This window comes from Camelus bactrianus, chromosome 8 (genome assembly GCF_048773025.1).
Source record: "Camelus bactrianus isolate YW-2024 breed Bactrian camel chromosome 8, ASM4877302v1, whole genome shotgun sequence".
In the NCBI taxonomy this organism is placed as follows: domain Eukaryota; kingdom Metazoa; phylum Chordata; class Mammalia; order Artiodactyla; family Camelidae; genus Camelus; species Camelus bactrianus.
The window spans coordinates 31213229-31240936 of record NC_133546.1 but is presented as its reverse complement, the minus strand read 5'-3'; the positions used below and the strand labels follow the sequence as shown (position 1 = coordinate 31240936).

General features: G+C 33.8%; 1 protein-coding gene and 1 pseudogene across 4 annotated transcripts in view; one reads left to right on the top strand and one right to left on the bottom strand.

The window, feature by feature from the left end:
* THEMIS (thymocyte selection associated) overlaps positions 1-22618 on the bottom strand; it is a 168034-nt gene extending 145416 nt beyond the window's left edge. For all 4 annotated transcript variants that reach the window (XR_012508624.1, XM_010965531.3, XM_074368392.1 and 1 more), the window contains exon 1: positions 22322-22618. Coding sequence is in view for 3 of the 4 variants with exons in the window: in XM_010965531.3 (XP_010963833.2) it covers positions 22322-22412 (91 nt within the window). In the remaining variant the exon portion in view is untranslated. The remainder of the gene's footprint in view (positions 1-22321) is intronic.
* LOC141578443 (T-complex protein 1 subunit alpha pseudogene) lies at positions 4940-6000 on the top strand (annotated as a pseudogene).
* Positions 22619-27708: the final 5090 nt, after the last annotated feature.

Genomic DNA, 27708 nt, shown 5'->3' with positions numbered 1-27708 from the left:
GTTATCTGTATACTAAAAAAAATTTCCTTAGCTATATTACCAGAAAATTCAGATGTTCTATTTAGTAGTTGACAAAAACTGTATCATGTATTAATCCAGAAGTGATCACATAACCTGTCGAGCATTTGTAGTGTAGAAGCACTACACAACACACCTTTGTCGCTATTACGTCTGGCTTCAAGAGGAGGCCGTGACTTCTTCGAGAGAGCTACGATGACTTGATGAGCTTTGTTGCTGTGAATTCAGCATCCTGCCTACTGCCAGGTATTGAGTAGCCACTCAGTGTTGGCTGAATAAATGGATATTCTTGGAGAGTTATTTAATCATTTGATTATTTGTTTGTTTCCTTCTATACAAGCATCAGTAAAAAAGATAACTGCTGATACTGTTATTTGAAAAACAAAGTTTTCTTCCTCCCTTTTTTAATAATCAGTGGATGGAATAATTGCACAAAAGCTTTATGGATCAGTCTCTGCCTCTATAACAAGAGGAGGTTAATTGTGTTGATCCAGATTGCTGTCTTACTCTAAAAAAAAAAAAAAAAGGATTTACTAGAAATGTAGAAAATTGCTTTAAAAAAAAAAAAACAAATTATGAGAGGACAGGCTGTAGAGAAAAAAAAGAAAGGAAATGGATCACTGAGGCCGTTAGCTGCTTCTGCTGTCGTGACTCTGATGTACTTGGAAAGGCCTGGGTGGTGAGAGCGCGGGGAGGCAGAAGTGGGGGTGGCTGCATTGCAACCACACAGCCTTTCAGGGCTGGAGCTTCCCACTGGGTTTCTGATTCGCGTGTCTTGCTAAGCTGGCCTTCCAGAATTTACAGCCCGCCCTCTCTAGGTCGGTTCCACTGGAGCATATTTTCTGACCAGCTGACAGGAGGTACGCCTGCTTTAACCCTCCTCGAGCGGCCCTGAGATGCACCAGACCCCGGAGCCCGCTCCTAGCCCAGTCACTAGGGTCACAGCTACCTCGTTCTCCTGATGTTTCAAAGCATGCAATGAGCATACAGTTGAACTGAGTTTTTTTTTTTTATGCCATCTCTATTATTGTCCTCTTATTTGCCCTTTCTTTGAATGAAAAACTTGATAGTAATGGGTCTTATTTTATATGCTCCCCTCAGCCAGGTTTTACTAGAGCACATAATGGGTACTGAAAGTACATTACTGTCAAAGAGCATCTGCAAATGCATCAAATCTCATTTAACTAAAATACAGAGGCGAATGGAAGGGAGGGAGGAAAGGAAAGAGCCAGCCTGTGCCTGTTCTAACACAAATTGAAATTTACATTATTGTCAAGAGTCTATAAACTATTTGAACATCCTAAATCATTGCTGACTTTTTAAATTAGTGGTATAAATAATACACTGTATTTAAATAGGAATATATTTAAATTAGTAACTATTTTACTAATATTCAAAATCAGAGTGGTATCCAATGAACAGTTAATTCAAAACTCACGTGATTTGATTTCACAAGTTCTGGGAAAAAATGTTTTAAATATGTTTTAGGCTTTTCCTGATGTCAACAGAGAAGTTTAAAAAAAAGTACTTTGGTCTGTGGTTAGAATTCACACATCGTTTATGGGGCAGGTGTTCTTTCCTCAACTGACACAAGTGCTGAATCACTAAAACCAACCCTTCTAACCTAGAGTAAAACTCTTTAGACCTAATCACACGAACCTGGAAAATCAGAATTAATTTCATTACATAGATTAGTGGAAACCTTCCCCACGTCCTAATAAATTATTTTTCTTTAAAATAACAACAAAATCTTCTCAAATAATGAGTCTACTGCCATTTAAAAATGTTATTTCATGTGAAAAAGCTTTGTTTCATTTAAATAAATTTCATCTCATGGCTTTTGCTAAAATCTTAAGTTTCAAAAAGGTGCAAGGATTCCAAATATTTATTAGGAGTAAAACAAAGTAGATGTCCCAATTAAAATGTAAAATATTAAAATTCAAGATCTTGGATATTGCATCAAAGATAGACATTTCTAAAAATATTGTTTTAGATTTCTTTTAACATTACTTGAAGTTACCTTCTCTCCCATTCTCAGTATTTACCCATCAGTCATTTAGCAGTGCCTAACAATATTTAGTAGTATCATAATATACAAAAGTACAAACTTCTACACTTAAGGCAAAAGCTTTTTATTTTCTCTTCCTTTAATAAATGTTTTTCAGTGCTAAATAATTTGTCAATAATTAGTACCTATTACAATGAATTTAAGTAATTAATGACTCTAACCAAAATGTTCATTTCACATTGAAAATCACACTTGAAAATCTAGCAGTCAATAAAAAATACAATTTTTACTTAATCTATGGCTTAGTCACTTCTTTATATATATAAAATGAAGAAAGCGTATGAATAATCTATATTTACATGATTATATCTAACAGCATATGACAGCTCTACTTTTTTTTAACCTTTGTATTGCACAGTCAAGGTCGGTATTTAACAAATATGTTAGAAAATTTTAAGTGTGAACTAACACTCTAAAATAGATGTGAAAATGTGTGTCACTGTACAAAAATGTCCACATTTTGGAACTTGTCCACTTAAGTAAACAACACAAAAAATTTTCTGGCACTTATTTTCCTCTACAGCTTTCGAAAATAATAAAACTGAAATTACTCTTATCTGAGCTTGTCTTGCTTGTTTTTAATGTACCTACTTTAGGGAAACTTTTTCTAAAATAAGGCCTGTTTGAGCTAAGTTTTAGGGGGAAAATGTGTTCCATTCAAGCACAAACACAGAAATGCACTAAACTTTTAAAACTCTTTGACATTTTTGAACTTCAAATATTTTGATGCTCATTTTTTAAAATATAAAGTTTAATTACACTGAAAGGGTAACTCAAATGTGCAGAGTATGGCTTAAAGGTAACCTAGGAGCTAAAGTATACAGTAGATGAAGTGTCAATTCTTTTCCAAAATTGATTTGGAAATGATTCCAAAGTTTTTATAGAAAAAAAAATTCAACATCATTTCAGATAAGATTATGCCTTAAAGAATGTAATTTATGCATATTAACAAATCAATATAATTCCAATATATTTTTCAAATGAAACTGAACATTTAGGTTTGCCAAATTCCATTTTGATAGTCATTTTAGTGTCCAACCATATGCCACTGACACAAATTTGTATTTACTTTAAAATTATATTATCAATTTCAAATGTTGGAATAGAATAAGTTTTACTTAATTTTAAAGCTTAGATATAAAAATTTTCAAATTTCACTGTCTGTGAACTTAAGTTGTCATGAATCAAGAGCAGTTTTAAACCTGTGAAACTCAACAAAAAATGTTATAAAAATGTAGAGAACTCTCCTTTAGAAATGTAACACTTCTTTTTGGTAAATCTTTATAAAATATAAGCTCATGTAGAGAAATACCGATGCTCTGTTTTCATTTAGCTAAAACTCTTTTTAAAAAATGTGACAGGTCATATTTCATTAAACTGCTGCATAAGTTCATTTCTCTTGAGTGTATGAACCAATACCAATGTTGTTATTAAACAGTAAAAATAAGTTTTTGTTTTGTCCTAACATTTAAAACATATAATATACAAACAAACGCAAGTTGAATACAAGGCTATAATTTTCAAATTTTCCCTGGTTTTACTATCATATACCTAGCTGATTAAAATAAGCCTGAAGAAAATTAAATTCAATTAGTCATAAGAGAATTATGTCAGCATTCAAATAGGCACAATTTTTTGCCATATGAACTCTTACACATGCCTCAAGTTCATAAAAGTCATGTTCATAAAATGCATAATTCACTATGCATAATTATTCAATATATTTATCTAACCAGTTTTAGAGTTAATTTTTTAATGTCATGCTTATCAAATTGCAATTGTAATCAGTAATAAGCTATTAAAAGAAAAAACAAATATATATCTAATACTAGTTATTTCCTATGTGTGTTTACCTCATAACCCAATTTGTATTGTCAAACTGCCATCAGTAAACAGTTACAAAATTTCTGAAAGCATTGATGGTTCTATAATGAGAGGATTCATTATAGAATTTCATAAACTTTGGGGAGAGCAAGAATAAACTTCACTATGTTTCATCCCTGGGGCAGAGTTCGGTGATATGGCAAATAGGTGACCTTGAAACTGGAAATTATAATAATAATAATTTTACCATATACCTCCAAGGATTAAATATCTTTATAACTATAATGAATTAAATAATTTATTAAGATTAGATTTATATGTGTATATATATATATATAAATACTAAATTTGTGCATAGATGAGCATATATAAAATATTATTTAATTATGTGTTGTGTTAGATTTACTCACATGTATCTATGTATAGACATCTACATATGTGAAATATACTTATACATGTATTACATATGCTTACACACCCAAATCTATATACAAAGGATATGGCACAGTACTTGGCCCATTATAAGCCTTCAGCATATAAGGCTATATTCATAACTAATAATCTACCATAAACTGTGTGCTGATAGCAAACATTTCTCTCTAACACTCTCACAACCTAGTGCTACCAGTCATTTCTTTTTGTTGACATACTAGCCCACTTTCTTCTGTTTCTCCTCCAACAGAGACTTTTTTTTGGCTGGACTAACTGTTCTATCTGTGCTTTCCGTGTTGATGTTTGAGAGCCATGTATTCCTTCTGGCCTGACACATGGACTACAGGGCAATCCCTGAAATAACAAGGTTTCTTTCACCCACTTACAATTCTGTAACGTTAAACTTGGCAACTCTTTTTACTACTCTTTTTACTTCAGATGTACATTTTGGTGGACTAATGTTAATTGGCATCTGAATGTCCTATAGGAGCCTCACTGGAATGTACTCATACTTATTGCAATGTAACTGAATCATGCCTCCACCTCCAAAAGGACTGCTGCTCTTGAGGCAAGTCTTCTGTTTAATATTTAATCACCCATGGGAGAAGTCAGATGGAGAGTATGCTCACCAATAGCTCTGTGCTCAATTGTGTGGTGGGATCCCACGGCATGCCCAAGAGAATAATTAATGCAAAAACTGCCTGCCTTGACTTTAACCAGCAGAAAACAAAAATGAAGCTTGGGGTACAAGCGGTTATTACAGACCCTGAAAAATGGGAACAGATTAGACAGAGGGGTTCAGATATCACCAACGAGTGAATCCAGAAGATCCCGGCAACTGGTGCCAATGTTATTCTAATAACTGGTGGGACTGACGGTACGTGCCTAAAGTACTTTGTGGAGACTGGTGCTATGGCAGTTAGGAGAGTTTTAAAAATGGACCTTAAGCACACTGCTAAAGCTTATGAAGTGACTATTCTGTCAACCGTTGCCAATTTGGAAGGTGAAGAAACTTTTGAAGCATTAATGTTGGGGCTAGCAGAAGAGGTGGTGCAGGAGAGAATTTGTGATGATGAACTAATCTTGATTAAAAACACTTAGGCTCGTACCTCTGCATCAGTCATCTTATGTGGGGCAAATGATTTCACATATGATGAGATGGAGTGCTCTTTACATGATGCTTTTTGTGTGGTGAAGAGAGTTTTGGAGTCAAAAATTTGTGGTTGCAGGTGGGGGTGCTGTAGAAGCAGCCCTTGCCATGTACCTCAAAACTATGCAACCAGCATGGGCTACCGGGAACAGCTTGTTATTGCAGAGTTTGTAAGATAACTTCTTGTTATTCCTAATACTCTGGCAGTTAATGCTGCCCAAGACTCCACAAATCTGGTTGCAAAATAAGAGCTTTTCCTAATGAGGCTCAAGTTAACTCAGAGTGCAAAAATCTAAAATGGATTGGTCTTGATTTGGTCAACAACAAACAAACAAGCAGGAGTGTCTGAACCAACCACAGTTAAAGTTAAGAGTTTGAAATCTGCAGCTGAAGCTGAAATCACCGTTCTTCTAATTGATGATCTTATCAAATTACATCCAGAAAGCAAAGATGTTAAAAGCATGGAGGGTATGAAGATGCTGTTCAATCTGGGGCCCTTGATGACTGATCTTTTTTATTTATAACAATGTTAGATGCAATTTTCTTGTAGCTCAAGTATACACATTAAAGTGCAACAAACCGTCAAAAAAAAAATTTTATCACCTACCGCGTTTCCTTTGCCCAGAAACATCTGGTCTCTCATCAGCTCTTCCCTCTCACTCACAGCTTCTCATAAGCAATCAAGTTCAGAATATTCTACTCCAAAAGACCATGGGTCCTGTCTTTTCCTTTCTCTCTACAGCTATTAGCTCCTTGTTGTTTGTCTCATATTCCTCTAGCAAATCTCTACTGGAATAGATGTCTAATCCACTCAACTGGGTTGATTTTTTTCTGCCTTAAACATCTCAGAAATTCTTTAGTTTTTTCTATAGTTTTCAAATTATTTACAATGAACATGATTTACTTTTACAATCAGGAAAACACACTATAAAAATAATATCCTTTTATAGGTTTCTACTGACTACAGCATAAATTCAATATCCTTATTACAGTTTAGAAGCCATTTAAAATAGGACCACAAATTACCTGATTACCTATTATTCCCTAAGCTGTTCTTGGACCATATTGTGAATTTTCAAACTTTTATGACACTCTAAACACTTTTCCCTCATTCCAAAAATTTCTTATTTGCCTGCTCATCCTCTATATAGGTTGCAGGAAAAAGTATCACCACCTCTTGGTAAGCTTTCTCTGTCTCTTCGGGTGGTAAGTTGTGCTCTTCCTAGTGTTCTCAAAACAGTTTATGTCTATTAGGGCACCCTTCACACTGTATCACAAACATTGATTTTTAAAAAAAAAAAAATCTATCTTCTTTTACTGGTTTAAGGAGTCCTTAAGGGCAAGAATCACATTCTACACATTTTGTAGAAGGAAGGAAGGATAGAAGGAAGAAATGAAAGCACTAGATATACAATTTAAATGACTAATTTCCATGATTTTAACATATTTTGGCAGGAAAAAGAAATAAAATGTTTAATATAGTCAAAACACAATACTTAAAAATCTTACCTCCCCCAAATCTTACTTTTCCCAAGAGGGAAAAGTATTTTCATGATATTTAAAAATTGCTATAGAAACACTTTTCAACATTATATTTATGGGCTCATTTAACAAAAACTATGCTCTGATTTCTGCAGATGTATATGTGGTTTCATCAGTATCGTTTTTGATTAACAGTGAGAAGAAATGGCTAATGGAGACTAAATTCATTGTGAAGAGAAGAGTTCTAGCATTATTTTAGTTGTTTTTGCTAATTTAGATTGGTATCTCTAAGTTCCCAATTCTTCTAAGAGTAAAACTCTTGCAATGTACAAGAGGACCAAATAGGGTTCTCCAGCATTTCCTCTCTCATATCATTTCTGTTCACTCTCCCCTTCCTTCCAGCCTCATTGGTTTCTCACTTTTTCTGAAATACGCCAACACATTTCTACCATAACACTTTGCTAAAGATATTCTCTCAGCTTGGAAAGCCATTCACCCAAATAATGTGTTTGGTTAACTTCCTCACCTCTTTTGGCTACAGAGAACTTGTTGTACCAGAGTATCCCTAGCCTGCTTTGTAACTGTGTAGAAAGCTGATTAATTCTTCCATTACTTGGATTTAAGGCTTTAGAAAAATTTGGCTAACTCAAATGGATCTTAGATCTAAAGATAGGAGATGAAACTCTTGTAAAATAAATTGCAATAAAGGGTTAACTGTATGGGCTGGGGGGTGCTCAAACCCCACATTTATCAAGGAAAGGACTAGCCCCTGACAGACTTCTGAGCGATAACATCTAAGCCTTTGGGATATCCTGCCAGATAAGAGTGTTTTTGTATATCTGGGATCTTGGGCCACACCAGATAGTTTATGCTAACAATGTGATTTATAGTGAATGCCTGCTTTTGTTCACTTAGGGTCCTGGATCATACTGTTACCACTTGACCTCTGGAGGGGCTGGAGACTCAGTAGCTAAGGTCAGTCACACATATCTTCCATGCCTATGTTGACTGCTCCAATAAAAACCCTGGACATGAAGGCACAGATGAGCTTCCCTAATGGAAATACTTTGTTCTGTTGTGTCACATCATCACTAGAAGAATTAAGCACTATCGATCTATCTTCACTGGGAGAGGATAACTGGCAGTTTGTGCCTATTTTCTCATAGACTCTGCTATATATGCCTTTTTCTTTCACTGGTTTAAGTTTCTATTCTTTCCCTGTGATAAACCATAACTCTGAGTATAACAGCTTTTCTGAGTTCTGTATTTCTAGAAAATCAACAAGACTGGGAGTGATCTGGTGGACTTTCAACACAAACAGGAGGAAATTTTTGTGACCTGGGGTTGGGTAACATGATAACAAGAACGAACCCTAAAAAATTTAGATAAAGTGGGCTTCTTCTAAATTTAAAATCTTTTTGCTTCAAAACATTATGAAAATGGAAAGAGAAGCCACAGAAGTAAAGAAAATATTTGCAGGCCAAATATCCAAAATACAGAAATAATTCCTATAGCTGAATAACAAGAAGACAAAAATTGGGGGAAAAAACTAAGAGAAATTTTATTTAAAAAAAGACAAATAAATTGCTAATAAGCACAGGGAAAAATGCTCAACATTATTTGTCATTAAGGAAATGCAAATTAAAACTACAATGAGATACTGTTGGCTATAATAGAAAAGATAGACAGTACCAAGTTCTAGTAAGGATTTGGAGAAACTGGAATCCAAATACATTGTAAATGGGAACATTAAATGGTACTTTATTCATAATATTTCCAAAAGGAAAATAATACAAGTGACCTGTAACTGGTGTTGGATAAACAAAATGTGGTAAATAAAATACTATTAAGCAACAAAAAACACACCAAAATATTAATATATGCCACAACATAGATGAATCTCAAAAACATTAAGTAAAAGAAGGTAGTTTCAAAAGATTACACACTATACGATTTACTTTATGTGAAAAGTCCAGGAAAGGCAAATTTATAAACAGAAAGCAGACCAATGGTTGCCTGGGGCTGGAAATGTAAGTGATAATGTCTGGCAAATAGCTCATGGGGCTTCTTTGAGGTGACAGAAAAGGTCTAAAATTGGTGGTGGTTGCACAACTCTATACATTTACTAAAAATCATTCAATTATACACCTATAATGGATGAACTTTATGGTTTAGAAAATTATACCTCAATTAAGCTGTAAGAAAAATCTAATGGGAAAAGATAGAAAAATAAACAATAAATAAATAACTATATAAGAAGGAGATAGTGTTTTGGTACCAAAAGATATAGAACATATAATAACAAAGATAGGAATATAGGGAAGAGGGAAGGGAAAATGTGCAGTATTAAATAGGGTGGTTAGGATGGGCCTCACAGAGAAAGGAGTTCACCAAGTTCACGTCTGGTTGAAGAGCTTGCCAACCCAAAGGAAGAACGTGAACAAAGTTCCATGACTCTGGATGCTATGAAAACAGACTTCAGGAGTGAAAGAGCAGAAGCAGGGAGACCAGTGAGGTGGTTATTTTGATAATCCTGGCAATATGTTATAATAGTTTGAACCAAGGTAGGTTGTAGTGAGTGGTGATATACTGGATAAAGCATTGGGGACAAAATTGGCATCAATTTTTCTCTTTTTAAAAGTTAATTCACACTTTCATAAAAATTAGAAGATAACACATCAAAATGCTAATTGTATTTCTTACTGTGTGATGAAGTTATTGGATATTTGTGCCTCTGCTTTTTCTAACTTTCCAGCCATTTGCATGTATTATTTCTATAGAGTAAAACAGAATTGTTTTCAATCTCTAGTTCATTGAACAAGATGGTAATGCAAACAAACTTGGTTTTTTGACAACTCTGTAAAGTCAACACCAAAATGGTTACGTATATGAAGTAAACAGTGATAAACTATATTGTTAGCAACATGAAGAGTAGTCAAAGAAGCAACAGATGTTTCCTGAATACAAAGCAGTGAACTCACTTTTCCATAAACACATGGTAACATTTATTACCAACTAACTTTCCTGGCATTATATGACTCTTTCCAGAATATGTCTAATGTCTAATTTTTAATTGATAATAAGTGCATTTCCAGTCATAATAAATATAACTTGTATCAGTCAGTAAAGCTTGTTATGCTGAGATAACAAAAACCTCAAATTCTCAGAGATTGAAATAATAAAGGTATATTTCTTATTTCACTACATGTCCAATTAAAGTGGGCGAGAGCAGAGTTTCTAATAATTATGGTCATTTAGGGACCCCAACTGTCAAAAGCTCCATTTTGACATGGTCTACCAGTATGAAATATGTTAAATTATGAGCTAGCTCTTAAAGCATCTGCCCCCAAATGATACACCTTACTTATGCTCTCATTACATTAGCCAATGGAAGTCCTCTGGCCACAAAAGAGTCAGGAAGCTCAATTCTCTGATGTAGTCAAAAGAAAGAAAATATATGATGTATGTTATAATTATTCATTCTAATTACCCAGTGCTTTAATATGGGATTTGTGATGGCAATTATGTTACCTCCCAACAGGGATTTGTAAACTAGGCTACATATTCCATAGAGCATTACAAGATGTGAGATAAGAGAAGAAAATAATGAGCTTCAACTCGGATTCATTTTTACATAAAACAAATACAATTAAACTATACTAATATTTAATATTAAAATTTTAAACTTTATTAGTATTTAATAGTAAAAAAAATCATAACTTCTTCCTACATCAGATCGCCACATGACATGTTTAGTCCACAATATACTGAGACAGATTGGAAATTCCAAAAAGTGAGAGTTAAAAAAATCATCCTAATTCATTCATTTACTTCCAATACATCCACATAATAGATTTTATATGTGTCAAGTTAAGTTGTTTTCAGAATTGTTATAACCAAATTTTAATCACACTAACTCTCACAAAATAGACAATAACTTTGTAATATGCCCACAAAGACAGCTGAGAATTGAAAATTGCAGAGCCTATCAAGAAGAAAATGGCAGAATGACACTTCTATTCCTAATACAAACTTGTCATCAGCTACATACAATTGCTGTCTAAAGAAACTGCCAAAATCAGATTTATGAAGAAGGATATCTCGCACATGGATTGATGGCTACCAACATCAATGATAAATCTTCCCTAAGCATATATTTTATATGGTGTATGTATGCTGTGTATTGAACCTTTATGAGGTATCTTTAAAAGATATTATTCAAAATAAGTACTGAAATACATTAGAACCCTGTCCTTGAATCACTCTATCACATGGTATTAAATCAATATTTTTATAAATGTTGAAGTATTCAGTATGGAAATATTTAATATTTTGAATAATGTTCAACAATGTTAACATATTATAATAAATTCAACAACTTCTGTGAGAGGAAAATGAGTATTATTGACAAAAATTTAAATTGTTTAAAATATTATTAATCTTATCTTTACTTGATCATCTTACAATTTTTATTATTGTGTATGCTTTAGAATTACCATAAATATCAATAAAGAAATCAATATATTAATTCATATTCTTTTTTTTTTTTTTAACTCACAAGGTTTGTGATCAAATAAAGTCCTGATCTAGGTTATGGATGGGGCATTCCAGCCATGAACTCACTGTAGCCAAAACTGATTTTTCAGTTGTCACCTTGAAATTTCCACTTGGATAAATAACAGATACTTATATCTAACATGTCCATAACAGAGCTTTTGCTTTCTCTGCCGAACCTCTTCCTCCTCTGGTCTTCACAGCTCTGCCAAATGCACAAACATCTATCTAGTGGTTTAGGTCAAAGTCCTTGCATGCATCCTTTAGTCTTCTTCCTCCATATCAAATCTATTAGCAGGTCCTGACATTTTCTACCTCCAAAGAATATCCTAAATTGGTCATTTCTCTTCCAACTGAATCAAGACTCCATGACTCTCTTCTGGTTATTATATGGTCCTAATGTGTCTCATTCCATTTTTGCCCCACTAATGCCTATCCTTCCCCAAGCAGCTGATGATTTCTAAAATGGCGATTGGGTTCTGTCAGTCTCCTGCCTGAAACTGGTCATTGGCATTTCGTATAAAATTCAAACTCCTTGAAATGGTCTTGCCTGCTCCTTAAACCTCTTCTCATATAACTTTTCCCCAGGCTTTCTTCTCTATGTTCGTTGTACAGGGATGTTTTTCTGTTCCTCAAACAGACCTAGCCCCTTTTGGTCTTTGAATGTTTGCACCAGCTCTGCTTGGAACACTCATCACCCAGATATTTTTTTGGCTGATTCTTTCTCAACATTCAGGTCTCTGCTACTAAATCAGCTCTTCAGAGTGGCCTTCCCTGATCAAATTACGTTACAGGCCCCCTACCCGCTTCCCCAGCCCCATTCTGTACCACATTAGGTATTACTACGGCCTTTAAAGCCTATGAAACTTGTGCCTCCCCATGTCCTCATCTCCCACCACCCTTCCTCTCAGTCACTCTGCTTCATCCCCACTGGTCTCTTCCTTTCCTAATTAGATGAAGAAAGCTGTTACATAATTTGCACTTGTTTTGTCCTCAGCAGAAACGTTCTTTCAGGTATTTGCAAAGTTCATTTCTTCAATTTATTCTGGCCTCTCTGCACAAATCTCGTCTCATCACCCAATCAAAAGATCATCTCCTTTCTCTGCCTTACTTTACTCTCTATTTAGTTCTTTACGGCACTTGGATATATTTTAAATCTATCATTTGTTAATTGTTCCACCCACCAAAATATAGGCTCTAACAGGGTAGGGGCTTTGCTCTTTTTCCCCACTGTGATTCTAGCCTCTTGAACGATGCCTGATAATGTCTTACTGTAATTTACATAAGTTATTCCATGCTGAGGCTCACTTGTTGTTTGTCTATAAAACATGCTGCTATGATCACTGTAATATAATCATTATTTTTGCTTTTTGTAATTATATTTTAAGTTAATTTCTAGAGGTCAGATGTTTATGCACATGTTGTATGTGGAGGCATACTGCCCACTTGAGACCTAGAAAATCTGTTACAGTTTACACACCCACCAACTGTGCTTACAGTGGATCTTTTGAATCTCTTTTTATAGGTGTAATTATGAACAACACTTCAAATTGCCATTTTATTTTTTGCTTTGTTTTGGGCGCAGTTAATTAGGTTTATGTGTTATTTGTTTATTTATTTATTTTAAGGGAAGTACTGGGAATTGAATCCAGGACCTTGTGCATGCTATGCCTGCAATATACTTCTCAGCTATACCATCCCGCCTTGTGAATCTTTTTAATATCTGTGATCTAAGAAGTGATTAAGAATGATTTATTGCTTTATTTGCATTTTAGTGTTAGTAAATTTGAAATGTTTTATATGATTCTGACATGTAAACTGCCTTTTATATCTTTTTCCCATTTAAAACTTTTATATTCATGTTTATAGTTGTTTAATAATTCTTTACGCACTTAGGATATTTACATTCCATGTGCTCTATATATTGTGAGTATTTTCCCAGTTTGTAGTTTATCTTTCATACACATTTATGTATTTTTTTTTCAATAAGGAAGTTTTCTATTTCATAAGTTCAATTCTTTCATTTTTTAACATCCCTAGTTTAATATTGTTCTGTGGTTTCTCTGAGCACTTTTATTTTTATTATTTTAACTTTTAATAGTTTTTTCTCTATATTTAACTTATGCTGGGGTATGTAGTAGTGGGATTGAAATTAGTTTTGTTTGACTGTTTAGAAATGGTTGATAAGTTTTCCATATAAAATGCCAACAATATGGTAATCACAATAATAAAGATTTACAGTAAGATTTCTATTGGCCAACCTAACTATTTTATATATAATAGCTCAATTAATCTTCACATCAACCTTCAGGGTTATGGTGAAGCCTGTTTTTCTTAAGAGGGGTACAAAGCAAATGCTGAATGTTGTAAGTCGACCATGAAATAATCTCTCATGCGTCACAGCCAGGAGGCCAAGTCCTGAGTCTGTAATCCACAGATCTATGTCTCATCTCAGTAGGGCAATTTATTAAGTGCTTGAGCAACATGCTGTTCAGAGTATCATGCTGCCTATTATTACTGTTGTTGTAAACTGGGAGCACTCAACCCAGCATCACAGAACCTTACATGACTTCATGTCGCCTTTCTCAAGTTCCTTCAAACCTCCGTCCCCTCAAATCTCCTGTCATGGAGTCATCACTACAGCACGGGGGAAACCTGGTTCCACAGCTTGCTCTGACACAAGAAGCAGAAAGAGGAGGAAGAATATATTTCCTGGCACTTAAAACAAGAGACACCAAAATAACGGTGTCAATGGAAACAAATGCTTAGAAAAAATATTCCAAAAGAAAACTGGATTAGTAATATCATTAACTAGCAAAATAGAACTTAATTAAAAATCATATAGGAAAAAAAATCATATAGGAAAAAGGATGATGATAATACAGAAAGAGGACATAACCCTCGTTAATGTCAGCACATGCAACAATTCAACCTCAAAAATTTGATGAAAACAAAGATATAAATGAGTGAACTAGAAAAATGGACAATTGTTGAAGGACTACTTCACATAACCCTCTCAGAAAATGACAGGTAAAACAGGAGAAAAATAAACAGTGAGAGCAAGATCCGAACAAAACAATTAAAAACTTAAGCTCTTTGGTATATATAGAGAGATGTTGTACCAAATAACAAAACTACTTTTTTGAGAACATATATGAGATATTTTCAAAGTAGGACATGTTTCCTACCATAAAGGAAGCCTCAGTCAATTCCAAAGAAACAATATAATATAGACCATCGTTCTCTAAGAACATACAATAAAATTAGCAATAAAAAACAAAAGAACAGCTAAAAAAATTTTGTATTATCAGTGAATGAATAAAACAAATAGCCATTGGATTTAAAAAGGAAAAAAAGTGTACTTAGAACCAAGTAATAGTGAAAATACTACATGGCAAAATTTATGGGAAACAGTCAAAGAAGTATTAAGAGAAAAAATATAGGTTTAAACACATTTATCAAGAAATAAAAAATGTTTTTAAAATGATTGTGATTTAACCTAGGAAGCTAGAAAAGGAGCAAGGGAGTAAACAGAGGAAACAAGAAAAGAAAATAATGAAGATCATGTCAGAAATCGATGAGAGAAGTAAAACAATAAAAAATTTTAACTAAATTTTGATTTCCCTCCAAAAACATTCCACGTCCAGTAGTTCTTACAGGGAAATTCTGCCAAATTTTTAAGGAAGAGTTTATTTTTTTATTTTTATGATTCTATGGGTCTCCAAAAAAGGCTCTGTCCTTTTGTGAGTAGACCTTGCTTTACAGAAAAGCTGTATCCTGACTACTTGTATTTAAACCAAAGCACTTTTCAAAAGCATGTACACAGTGTCATATTTGATAGGACCCTAATGGCAATCCTTTGTTTAAAGACTTTCAAGAGTTTACAGCCTCCTTCTTTTTTTGCAAATGTTCAGAAAATAGAAAACAAAATCTGTGTAGCTCATTTTAGGAAGCTAGTGTTATCTTGAATCTAAAGCAAATGAATCTATTAGCTCATTTCAATTATGATCAAATGCAAAAATCTTAAATCTAATATCAAACTCTGACATTGTGTGTATTTTATATATGTGTGTGTGTGTGTGTGTGTATATATATATATAAAATGAAAAGATTCTTCAACTTATAAAAATCTTTAAAGGTAACTTACATTAGCAGACTAAAGAAGCCAAAACTCATTATTATGTCAATGATAAAGTATTAAGTTCAATATATATTTATTACAAAAACACCTAGAAAGCAAGGAATAGATGAGAACTTCCTTAATTTAGTAAAGGTTAAACACCAATTTTAGAGCATTGCACTTAATGGAGGAATTTTGGATGCATTTTCTTCAGAATCTAGAATTCCCATAATTGGTTAACATAGTACTGGAGGCCCTTGACTATACTATAAAGGTAAGTAAATGCAAACAGTTGTCAAAGTGGGAAAGAGACACAACTCCTGATATTTTCTAATGATATCAATATCTATTTAGGAAAACCAGAGAAATAAAAAAGATAAACTATTAGAATTAATAAGAGAGTTCATCAGCACCGCTAATAATACTTACTCGCATTTTTCCACTTTGGTGATAACCAGAGAGAACAGAGGAAATATGATAACAGTCAATATAGCAATACAGCATGTGTATATGTGTGCATTGTAGGAACCAGCTTAGAATACACAAGATCTCTGGGGAGACATTAAAAAAATTCTACTACATGATTATAAGATGAGCTCTTTGTTTTTTCATAAGAGAAATTATGCTTATGGATAAGAAGACTTTGTTATTTAAAAAATTGAGGTCCTAATTAAAAACATACTTACATTAGAAATCCCAGCTCTGAATGGTATCATTTGGAATTCTACTACATATTTAAATGAGAAAGAACACCTAATTTATCCATTATGTTTAGAAGAACAGAATAAGTCTCTACAGAAGAATTCTATAAGTTCATATAATTTGATACAAAAACCTTGCTAGGACATTACAAGAAATAAAAATTATAAGCCAATTTCATACTCCAAAAGAAATACAAAAGGTCTTTAAAAATCAATAAAATGAATTCAGTGATTTATAGCCAAATTGATGTTATTCCATAAGTAAAAGACTTAACATTAAAAAAAAAACAGTGTAAAAATCATACTATCACCACAAAAGATATAGAAAGAATGCTTGATAAATTAAACATACATTCATCATTTAAAAAGCTGGTAGAAAATTAGAAATGTTTATAACCTATCATTACTCTTCATCATTATTCTTACTCAATATTATACTAGACGCACTAGTTAGTGCCTTAAATGAAGAAAAATAAAGTACAGTCATTGGAAAGAAGAAGTAAGATCCAATCAATATCCACAGAAAACATAAATGTGTATATAACAAATCTAAAATAATCTAAAGATATAATCTTAGAATTCAACAAACACAACGAAGAAAAAGTGAAAACTTCAAAAGACACCATTTACATTGGAATAAAAAATCAAAGGACAAAGACTAAATCTGAAAAAATAAACCTTTTGTGCAAGAACTCCACAAAAAAAAATTATAAAATGTTATTAACAAAAGTGAAAGAGATCTAACTATATAATTAGACAGCTATACCAGGTTCATGGATTACAAGACTTCATTTAAAATGATGCCAATTCTCTCTAAACCAACGCACAGATGATAACAGATTGGGAGAACTTCTTTTATCATAATAGTTCTCAAATTTGGCTGCATTTATAATCATCAGGAAGACTTTTTGAAAAAAAACTTGATGATGCACTATCTCCATGCTTTATGACTTACATAATTAAACTGAATCTTTTGAGGAGAGAACCAGGCATTTATATTTTTAAAACTTCCCAGATGTTTCTAATGAGCAACCAAGTTTGAGAACTACAGCTCTGTAGCATATTATTATATATAATAAATTACATATTATATATTGTTGCAAACCTGCATTAATTAAGACAGGGTGAAATTGGTGTAAGGATAGGAATTAGATGAATGAAACAGAAGACAAGCTGTGGAAACAGAAGACAAGCTGTGGAAACAGACTCAGACACACATGACACTATTTATGACTATGTAACATGGTATGGCAGCAAGAAAAATGCAGTTTTCCATAAATGTAATTACACCAATTGGCTCCAAATTAAAAAATAAGCATTGATCTCAATCTCAAGTTATATACATAAAAATCAGTTCCAGGTAGGCTGCAGATCTGAAGGAGAGAGTAAACAAACAGAACCTCCAGAAAGTAACATAGAGGAATATCTTTATGAACTTAAGGTATAAAGAAATTTCTTTGATAACACACAAAGAGGAAAAAAATTTTAAATTTACTATACTAACACTAAAATTTAAAACTTTTATCCATCAAAAGACATCATTAAAAAAATGAAATCTCAAGTTGTAGACTGAGAAAGGACATTTGTAACATAGAAAATTGACACATGGTCAGTTATATATATGTACATGTATATACATACACTATATTCCAATTAATAATAAAATTTACAAAACCCAATAGAAAAATGAGCAAAAGAATAAACTAGATGGGAATGCAGTTTGGTGCAGCCACTGTGGAAAACAGTATGGAGATTCCTCAAAAGACTAGGAATAGACATACCATATGACCCAGGAATCCCACTCCTGGGCATGTATCCAGAAGGAACCCTACTTCAGGATGACACCTGCACCGCAATGTTCATAGCAGCATTATTTACAATAGCCAAGACATGGGAACAACCTAAATGTCCATCAACAGATGACTGGATAAAGAAGATGTGGTATATTTATACAATGGAGTACTACTCAGCCATAAAAACCAACAACATAACGCCATTTGCAGCAACAAGGATGCTCCTGGAGAATGTCATTCTAAGTAAAGTAAGCCAGATAGAGAAAGAAAAATACCATATGAGATTGCTCATATGTGAAAAAAACAAACAAAGCATAAATACAAAACAGAAATAGACTCACAGACATAGGATATAAACTTGTGGTTGCCAAGGGGGCAGGGGGTGAGAAGAGATAGACTGGGATTTCAAAATTGTAGAATAGATAAACAAGATTATACTGTATAGCACAGGGAAATATATACAAGATCTTATGGTAGCTCACAGAGAAAAAAATGTGACAATGAATATACACATGTTCATGTATAACTGAAAAATTGTGCTCTACACTGGAATTTGACACAACATTGTAAAATGATTATAAATCAATAAAAAATTAAAAAAAGAATAAACTGGATAAAGCAGCTGTGGTATATTTATAAAATGGAAAACTACTCAGCCATTAAAAATAATAAAATAATTTCATTTGCAGTAACATGGATGGACCTGGAGATTGTCATTCTAAGTGAAGTAAGCCAGAAAGAGAAAGAAAAATACCATATGATATCACATATGTGGAATCTAAAAAAAAGAAAAAGACAAATGAACTTATTTACAAAGAGAAACAGACTCATAGATATGGAAAACAAACTTATGGTTACCAGAGGGGTAAGGGAGTGGGAAGGGATAAATTGGGAGTTTGAGATTTGCAGATACTAATATATATAAAGTAGATAAATAGGTTTATACTGTACAGCACATGGAACTATATTCAATATCTTCTAGAAACTTATGATAAAAAAGAATATGAAAATGAATATATGTATGCTCATATATGATTGAAGCATTATACTGAACACCAGAAATTGATACAACATTGTAAACTGACTATACTTCAATAAAAAAAATACAAAAAAGAATAATCTCTTCATAAAATAGCATCTCTAAAAGGCCAATAAACATATGAAAAAGTGTTCAATCTCATTAGAGACCGGAGAGATGGAAACTAAAACCATGAGCTACTACTATACTTCTATACACTTATCAGATATATGCACCTCCATGTTCCTTATTTATTGTAGCATTATTTACAATAGCCAAGACATGGAAACAACCTAAGTGTCCATTGATGAGTGAATGGATAAAGAAATGCAGTATATATACACACAAGGGAATATTATTCAGCACCACCCGCTCCCCAAAAAAAGAAAGTCTTGCCATTTGCAACAAAATACGTAGACCCTAAGGGCATTATGCTAACTGAAATAAGTCGGATAGAGAAAGACCAATACCATATGATCTCACTTTTATGTGGAATCTTAAAAAAAAAAAAAGGAACTCATAGATCAGAGAAGAAATTGATGATTGTAAGAAATAGGGAAGCGGGGGTGAGATGGATGAAAGAAGTCAACAGATATGAATTTTCAGTAATAAGACGAATAACTCTGAGGAACGTAATGTATAGCACAGTGACTATAGTTAATAATACAGAATTGTATATTTGAAAGTTGCTAAGAAAGTAAATCTTAAAAATTCCCATCACAAGAAAAAATTGTAATTACGTGTGGTAACACGTTAACTAGACTTACTATGGCAATTATTTTGCTATATATACAAATATTGAATCATTATCTTACACACCTAAAACGAATACAATGTTATATCTCAATTAAATCCCAATTATATCTCAATTTAAAAAAAGACTGATAATGTTGCCAAGAATATATATTAATCGGAACTCTCATATACTGCTGGTGGGAATGGAAATTGGTATAACTACTTAGGAAGCTTGTTTTTCCTTACCTACCAAGGCTGAATATATGCATACTGTATGACCTGGCAATTCCACTTACTTATATACCCAACTGAATGCAAATACACGTGAACACATATGTACAAGAATGTTCATGGCTATGTTACTATTAATATCTCCAAATTGGAAATAATCCAAATGCCCAATAGCAGTAGAATGGATATATATATTGTGATATAGTCATCTAGTGCAATATTGTACTTTTGAAAATAAACTATATAGAAGAGTGTGGATTAATTTTACAAAGACAATGTTAAACGTATATGCCAACCAAAAAAGGATTCATATTATAATTTTCCATTAATATGAAGCTCATAAATGAACAAAAGTCATGATAATGGTTACCTATGGGGAATATGGTGAATAATGATAGAGAAAGGGCATCAGATGGGACTTACAGAATATTTGTAATTTTCTACTTCTTGACCAGGACTGTGGTTACATGAATGTGCTTACTTTGTGAAAGTTCATCAAGGTATATGCCCTTTTCTCTTAGCTGAAGTATAATATAGTACTAAAGTACTAAAGGATGAAGATAGTCTGAACACATAGAGAGACATACAATGTTCTTATAAGACTTAATGTAAGAATGTCAATTCTTCCCAAATTAATCTATAAAATCAATATAATCCAATACAAATTCCAGTTGGATTTTAAAGTAATCAACAGATTTCTTTAAAAACATATTTGAAAGGTCTATGAATAGCTACATCAGCTTAGAAGAAAGTAGTAATAACAAGGGATTGGTTTATGTATGACCTATAGATTAATGGTTATTCCAGAGCCATAGGTACAAAAATAATGCAAATTTCTCAACTGTGTTGCTAGCTCAGTAAATGGTGCTGGGAAATCAAGGTTATTATATGGAAAAAACTAAAATTAGATCCCTTTGCAGTTCATGGCACAGTTTAAAAATTAAGTATGAGATGTAAAACTGTAAAGTTGATATAAAGTAACATAAGAAAACATCTTTGTAATCTGAACATGAAGAAGAACTTTCTTATGCAAAACCTCAAAAGTACAAAACAAGAGACAAAAAAAATGACTTGGGGCTGGCTTAGGAACAAAGATACATTTCAAAATATTGTATATATGGAAAAATATGGTCTGAGTCAAAATAATCAATTGAAAAATGAATTAAATAAAACTATCTATAGTTAGCTGATGACTGCCTGCACCAATTCATTGATGGAGGAGTGCGCGTGTGTGTTTGTGTCTTTGTATGTGTGTGCGCGTGTGTGTGCGTGTGTGTGTGTGAACTGGATCTGACATTTGTCCATCTTTATTTTATTTCATAGCATAATGTACCTAAAAGATTCTTTCATCTATAAAAGGGAAAGATTTGCCTACTAACAGTTCTTTATTTGCCTAGTAGTGTGTCTGGATCTAATTCTGTTACTGCCTCAATTCTACTACTCTTGGAACCAAAAATTTATAGTTGCCTAGAAAATAACTCTGCCTTGTATGTATTCAAACCACTGCTTAAAGATTCCAGGGTATATGTTATAGGTCTTAATGCTCTTTTACTGAATTAACATAGTAAGTTGCATCAAAGTACACTAATTTATTCAATAATCTTAGTTGAGCTCTGACTTTTCAACATAGATTCTTTAAAAAGTATCTTGTGATTAGTAAACATTAATTTCTATACCTTCAAATAAGAATGCCATCATTTAAGAAATTAGAACTTAAGTCACCGTAGAAGGAGTGAGAGAAGCATTGATATAAGCAATATTTAAACGTGGTTAAGAGTTTGGTGAATTTTGCTTTCTAAACACTGTGCTTTTAATAGATGGTTTTTTAAAAAAAAAACTATAGTTTTATATTCTAGAAACACAAATATGGATAACTTAACTTTTCACTCTTAGATTACAATCAGTTTCAAATAAAAGGCAAACTTATTCACCATTCATGTTGAGCTATTTGAAGGCCTAAAAAAAGCTCAAGAAAGTTCACTCAGTTCCTTGTCCCTATCCATCCCAGAGTCCTATCTTGTTTCTCCCTTCTCCTGCACTATTGGGTCTCAACCATTCTTCAGTTAACTACCTTCTCAGATGACCACCTTTCCTTCAACAGAATTCGTATATTCTCTATTAAAAATTTCCCCTAAAATTCCCAAGACTAGATACTCTTTGAACATATTCTAGTCAGCCAAGAGAAAGGTGCTTACCTTCAAAATAGATGCCTGACTGGATTTCTAGGACTCTGGGGAGGGTCCTGAGGTCAAGGGAATGGACAAATTCTTCCAGCGACAATGCCATTGCTTTGGCTTGGGTCTTGTGCAGATCTGATACTTACAGAAGCTTTTAGCTTCTGGGTGTCACTCTGCAACTGCAGTCCCAACTCATCATTCCTTTCTCAGGCAGGCAGGGATGTCACACTGGAGCCCAGTTAGGGTGGAGTGGCTCTATGTGGGGAGGGCAGTGAGGAGGGAGGGAGGAGGCAGGGGACAGAAGGTGTTACAGCTCCTTTTAGTTCTCATTGTGGCTTCATTTCCTTCTAACACTGAAGTAGGGCAGGATGGGGGTGGGGTGAGCATGTCTGAACAGACACTGCCAAAAAAAATGACAACTGACAAGTAGCTCACTCTGTCTGTTGCTGATCCAGGTGTGCCTCAACAGCAGGGGCTAGGCTGTTTGAGGTCAGAGTGCTTGTGGTTTGTCAACTGCAAAAGAACAGGAATACAGGACTAAAGTCAAATCTTAAAAAGGGCACCATTTTAATTCTTTATCTCTTTAGTTTACTTGTGAAGTTTGGCTTTGTGCCTTATTTGCATACTCTTAGTGCTTTTATATTAAATTTAGTTACAAAAGTGCTTTGTGTCAGCTGTTTTGAGAAATCTGATACTTGGGAGAGGATCAGATCGAAACCGCTTTTTATTCTTCCACATTAAAAATTTTGCTGAATCTTAAAAAAAGGGTGGGGGAGAGGTGCAATATGCAAAGTGATAGAGTAAACAAATCCAGTAAATTAATGTGAATTTTCTAATCACTGCATTATAGTGAAAGTATCTAAGTCCGCTGTTAGAAAACCTGAATTTCCTGGGTTTAGCTCTGCTTTTGACTTACAGGTGACATCGGCCTTATCTTCTCTGTCCCTCATTTGTTTCATTTATTTAATGGAGAAAAAGTTAGAGTCAAATAAATTGTACAATTTCTTCCAAGGCCAAAATTCTACAATTCTCATCACGAGGTCCAAATTTGTTGGGTGGCAGTTTGGGGATGCTGAAGTCAAAGAAAACAAGAGAAGCCTCATAAAAAATAAATCTCTTAAAAATCCTCACCCTCTCTATTCTTTGTATTTAGATGAGACCATGTTTTAGAGTTAGAGTATACAATTCAAGGGGGTATTTTCTAAGTCTGTTTAAAGGTAACTAAAAGAAGACCAGTTGGTATAAATACAGGTGAAAGATGGTAAGAAGCTGCATGTTCTCCTTATAAATTGGACTCCAGGCTCCCTGCCTAGAAACTGTTTAAGCCTTAGTCTGCAGAGAGCATAGCCAGATAGGGAGGGTCAGGGTGCCCCCAGCTCCACCATATCCTTCATGTAAACGACCTAGGAATAAAAACATTGCCTTATTTTGATATAGTTTACAAAATTCTTTTGTCTCTTATAATCATATTTGATACAGTAAACTGCCTAGCTTCATTTCTTTCTTTACAAAACTAAAATTTGTAAGGTCACATCAATAGTTTTCTCACCAATAGTTTCTACTTCCCTACTTGAAACTTCTTTGCTCAAACTCTCCCAAATTGAACAGTGTGATTTCTGCATCCTTTCCCCCAAGCTTAGGCCCCTCAAATGACCGCAAACATTGTATACAGCCTAACAGTGTATCTCACATAGTTGAATACATGAAAAGGGCTGCTGTGGGCTGCTTCTTAAAAATCATACATCTGCTAGAATTGGTGCCACATCAAATTTCATTTGATACCTAATACAAACTGGACTTGATTTTTAAAAAATTTTCTCAAGTCAACTTTCTATCCTACTAGCCAAAGAAGCCATGTCAAAATATTACCAATCTCCTACAATTATCTTTGCTACTCCTACTTCTGTTCTTTCAACAGATAATCCTTTCTGCTACATTCTGCTTCTTTTATATTCCCAATCTTAGTCAATGACAACACCATTCTCTGTTTCTCAAGCCAGAAGGCTGCATGATAGGGGATGCCATCTCTAGCCTTCAAATCCCTCAAGCACTATGGATGGCAATACTCAATATCATTCACTCAGTTCTTGCTCTGTATCTCCACCATTACTGCTTTAATCCAGATCATAATGACTTCTGACACTGTAGGCAAAGAAATCCTGACATGAACAGCCAAGATAAAATTGACAAATAAGAATACTGAGACAGTACTTAAACTACTAGGTAACAAAAATCAATGATCAAAGTTTAATAATTGAAACAGCAGATTGTAACAACAGTCAGGTATAATAATAGTCAGATTAATGAGGATTCAGCAATCAACCGAAGCATTGCCAACTAAAGACAGCCCCTCACCACCCAGTTCTACAAGAATTGAGTCATTAGTCACTACAGTCACTGACCTTCAACATACTCTGAAAATTGTTCAGGGCAGAGATCAGGAATGAGGCACTGGGAAAACTGGCAGAACAGACCTTCAGATGGATATTTTCAGGAAAAAATTTTAAGAACCCAATTACTTGCATCCTCTCATATTTAGATAAGCACTAAAATTTTTGAGATATCTATTCCTATGATTAGCAGCAACCTTCTACTGAGATATGTGCTTGATTGCACTTACCCCTTCTCCAAAATCATATGTTAACCTCCCCCACTACCTCTTCAGAGCAGTCCCTCAGAGCTATCTGAGAGGCTGTCTCCAGGCTATAGTTCTCAGTAAGTTCTCAAGTAAAACTGAAACTCACAGCTCTCACATTGTGTGTTTTTATTTCAACCAACAGTATAAATAATAATTTACTATATTGAAAAAGATGAAATTCCAAAGCACTAGGGGAAAATGTTTCATTCAACAAATAGTTGTTAAACAATTTTTTTAAATTTTAAATTAAAGTATAATTGATTTACAATGTTGTGTCAGTTTTAAGTGTAAAACAAAGTGATTTAGTTATACATATATATGTATATCTATTATTTTTCAGATTTTTTTCCATTATAGGTTATTACAGTTATTGAATATAGTTCCCTGTGCTATACAGTAGGTTTTGTTGTTTATCTACTTATAGTAGTGTGTATATGTTAATCCCAAATTCCTAATTTATCCTTCCCTTCCTTTCCCCTTTGGTAAAGTTTGTTTTCTATGTCTGTGAGTCTACTTCTGGTTTGTAAATAAGTGATATAATAAGATATTTGTTGGGGAGAGGATATAGCTCAATGGTAGAGTACATGCTTAGCATGCACGAGGTCCTGGGTTCAATCCCCAGTTCTGCCACTTAAAAAGAAACCTAATTACCTCCTCCCACCAAAAAAAAAAAGAAAAGATATTTGTCTTTGTCTGACTTACTTCACTTAACATGTTAATCTCTAGGTCCATCCATGTTGCTGCAAATGGCATTATTTTATTATTTTTCATGACTTACTAATATTCCATTATATATACAGACACACATATACCATAGCTTCTTTATCCAGTCATCTGTCAATGGACATTTAGGTTGCTTCCATGCCTTGGCTATTGTAAACAGTGCTGCTATAATAACTGGGGTGCATAAATCCTTTCAAGTTATAGTTTTATCTGCATATACAACCAGTAGTGAGATTCTTGGATCATAGGATAAGTCTATTTTCAGTTTTTTAAGGAATCCCCATAGTGTTTTCTATAATGGCTTTACCAAACTACATTCCCACCAACAGTGTAGGAGGGTTCCCCTTTCTCCACACCCTCCCTAGCATTTATCACTTGTGGACTTTTTGATGATGGCCATTCTGATTGGTGTGAGATGATAGCTCATTGTAGTGTTGATTTTCATTTCTCTGATAATCAGCGATATTGAGCATCTTACCACGTGCCTACTGGCCATCTGTAGGTCTTCATTGGAGAAATGTCTGTTTAGGTCATCTACCCATTTTTTGACTGGGTTGTTGGTTTTTTCAGTTTTGAGTTGTATGAGATGTTTGTATATTCTGGAAGTTAAGCTCTTGTCAGTCGCATCATTTGCAAATATTTTCTCATATTCGGTAGGTTCTCTTTTTGTTTTGTTTATAGTTTCCTTTGCTGTGCAAAAGCTTATGAGTTTAATTAAGACCCATCTGTTTATTTTTGCTTTTATTTCTATTGCCTTGGTAGACTGACCTAGGAAAACACTGCTACAATTTACGTTGGAGAATGTTTTGCCTGATCTCTTCTAGGAGATGTATGTTGTCCTGTCATATTTAAGTCTTTAAGTCATTTTGAGTTCATTTTTGTTTATGGTGTGAGGGAGTGTTCAAACTTCATTGATTTGAGAGACTGAGATGCTGAAAAGCAGAGAAACACAGTAAGAGGAACCCAATATTCTACACTTCTTTTCCCTTCAAGGTATTTGTGGCTTAGTAACTGGCATCATGAGAGAGGTTGAGAAACAAAACCAAAAGTGGTGGTTAAGGAGGAAGGAAGTTCAGTTGAGTCTTTAGTAGATGAACATTTCTAGGGAGACAGAAATTGGAGTTAGGGGCTAGCAGGTCACCCAGGGAAACTCAGAGAAAGGAGTTGTTCAGCACCACATTTCCCTTTTGGGTTTGGCCCATTTAAAGGCAGCACAGGGTTAGAGATAGCAGTTAGAAATATTCTTCCATAAGAAGTTGAAGAAGCCAGCAGTGCTTTTCAGAGTCTCCTAAAGATGTGAAAACAAGGCCAGCCAAGGAGAGGGAGGAGGACAGAGCTTCAGTAAATGTCCCGCACGGCTCCTAAAGACTACTTTCTAAAAGATAGAGTTGACTATAAATAGAACAGGCTTCACAAAAATTGAAGCATAGACTAAATTTAGCTCAATCTCTGAATGGATGAAGGTGATCTGCCCATTTTAGCTGCCAGACAAAAGCAAAAGTAATCCTCCCTTGATTTAAAAAAAAAGAAAGAAAGAAAAAGAGACAGAGAGGGAGAGAATAAACATGTGAGAAAACAGTAAAAAAAAAAAAAAGGCATTTAAATGAATGTAAGAGTGTCTCATATATAGGAATTATTGGGTATGTAATTCAAAATAATTTTGATTAATATGTTCAAAACTATAAGACAAGAAGGAGAATTTCAGAAGAGAACTGACATTTACAAAAAATATTCAATAAATACTCCAGGGTTGAAAAATTCAATAACTGAAATTAAGAATTCCATAGTGATTTAATAGCAATTTGGACATATAGTAAGAGAAGATTGTTGAACTAGAAAGTAGAGAGTAGAAAATACCTACACTCTATCTACAGAGAGATAAAAAGAATGGACTGTTAAAAACAGAAGATAAGGGACATTTCAACCATATTGGAAAGGTCTTTACTTATGTGTAAACTGAATCCTAACATGAAAGGAGAAAGAGAATAGAGGGAGAAGCAATATTTCAAGAAAGTGGCTGGAGATTTTCCAAAGCTGAAAAAGA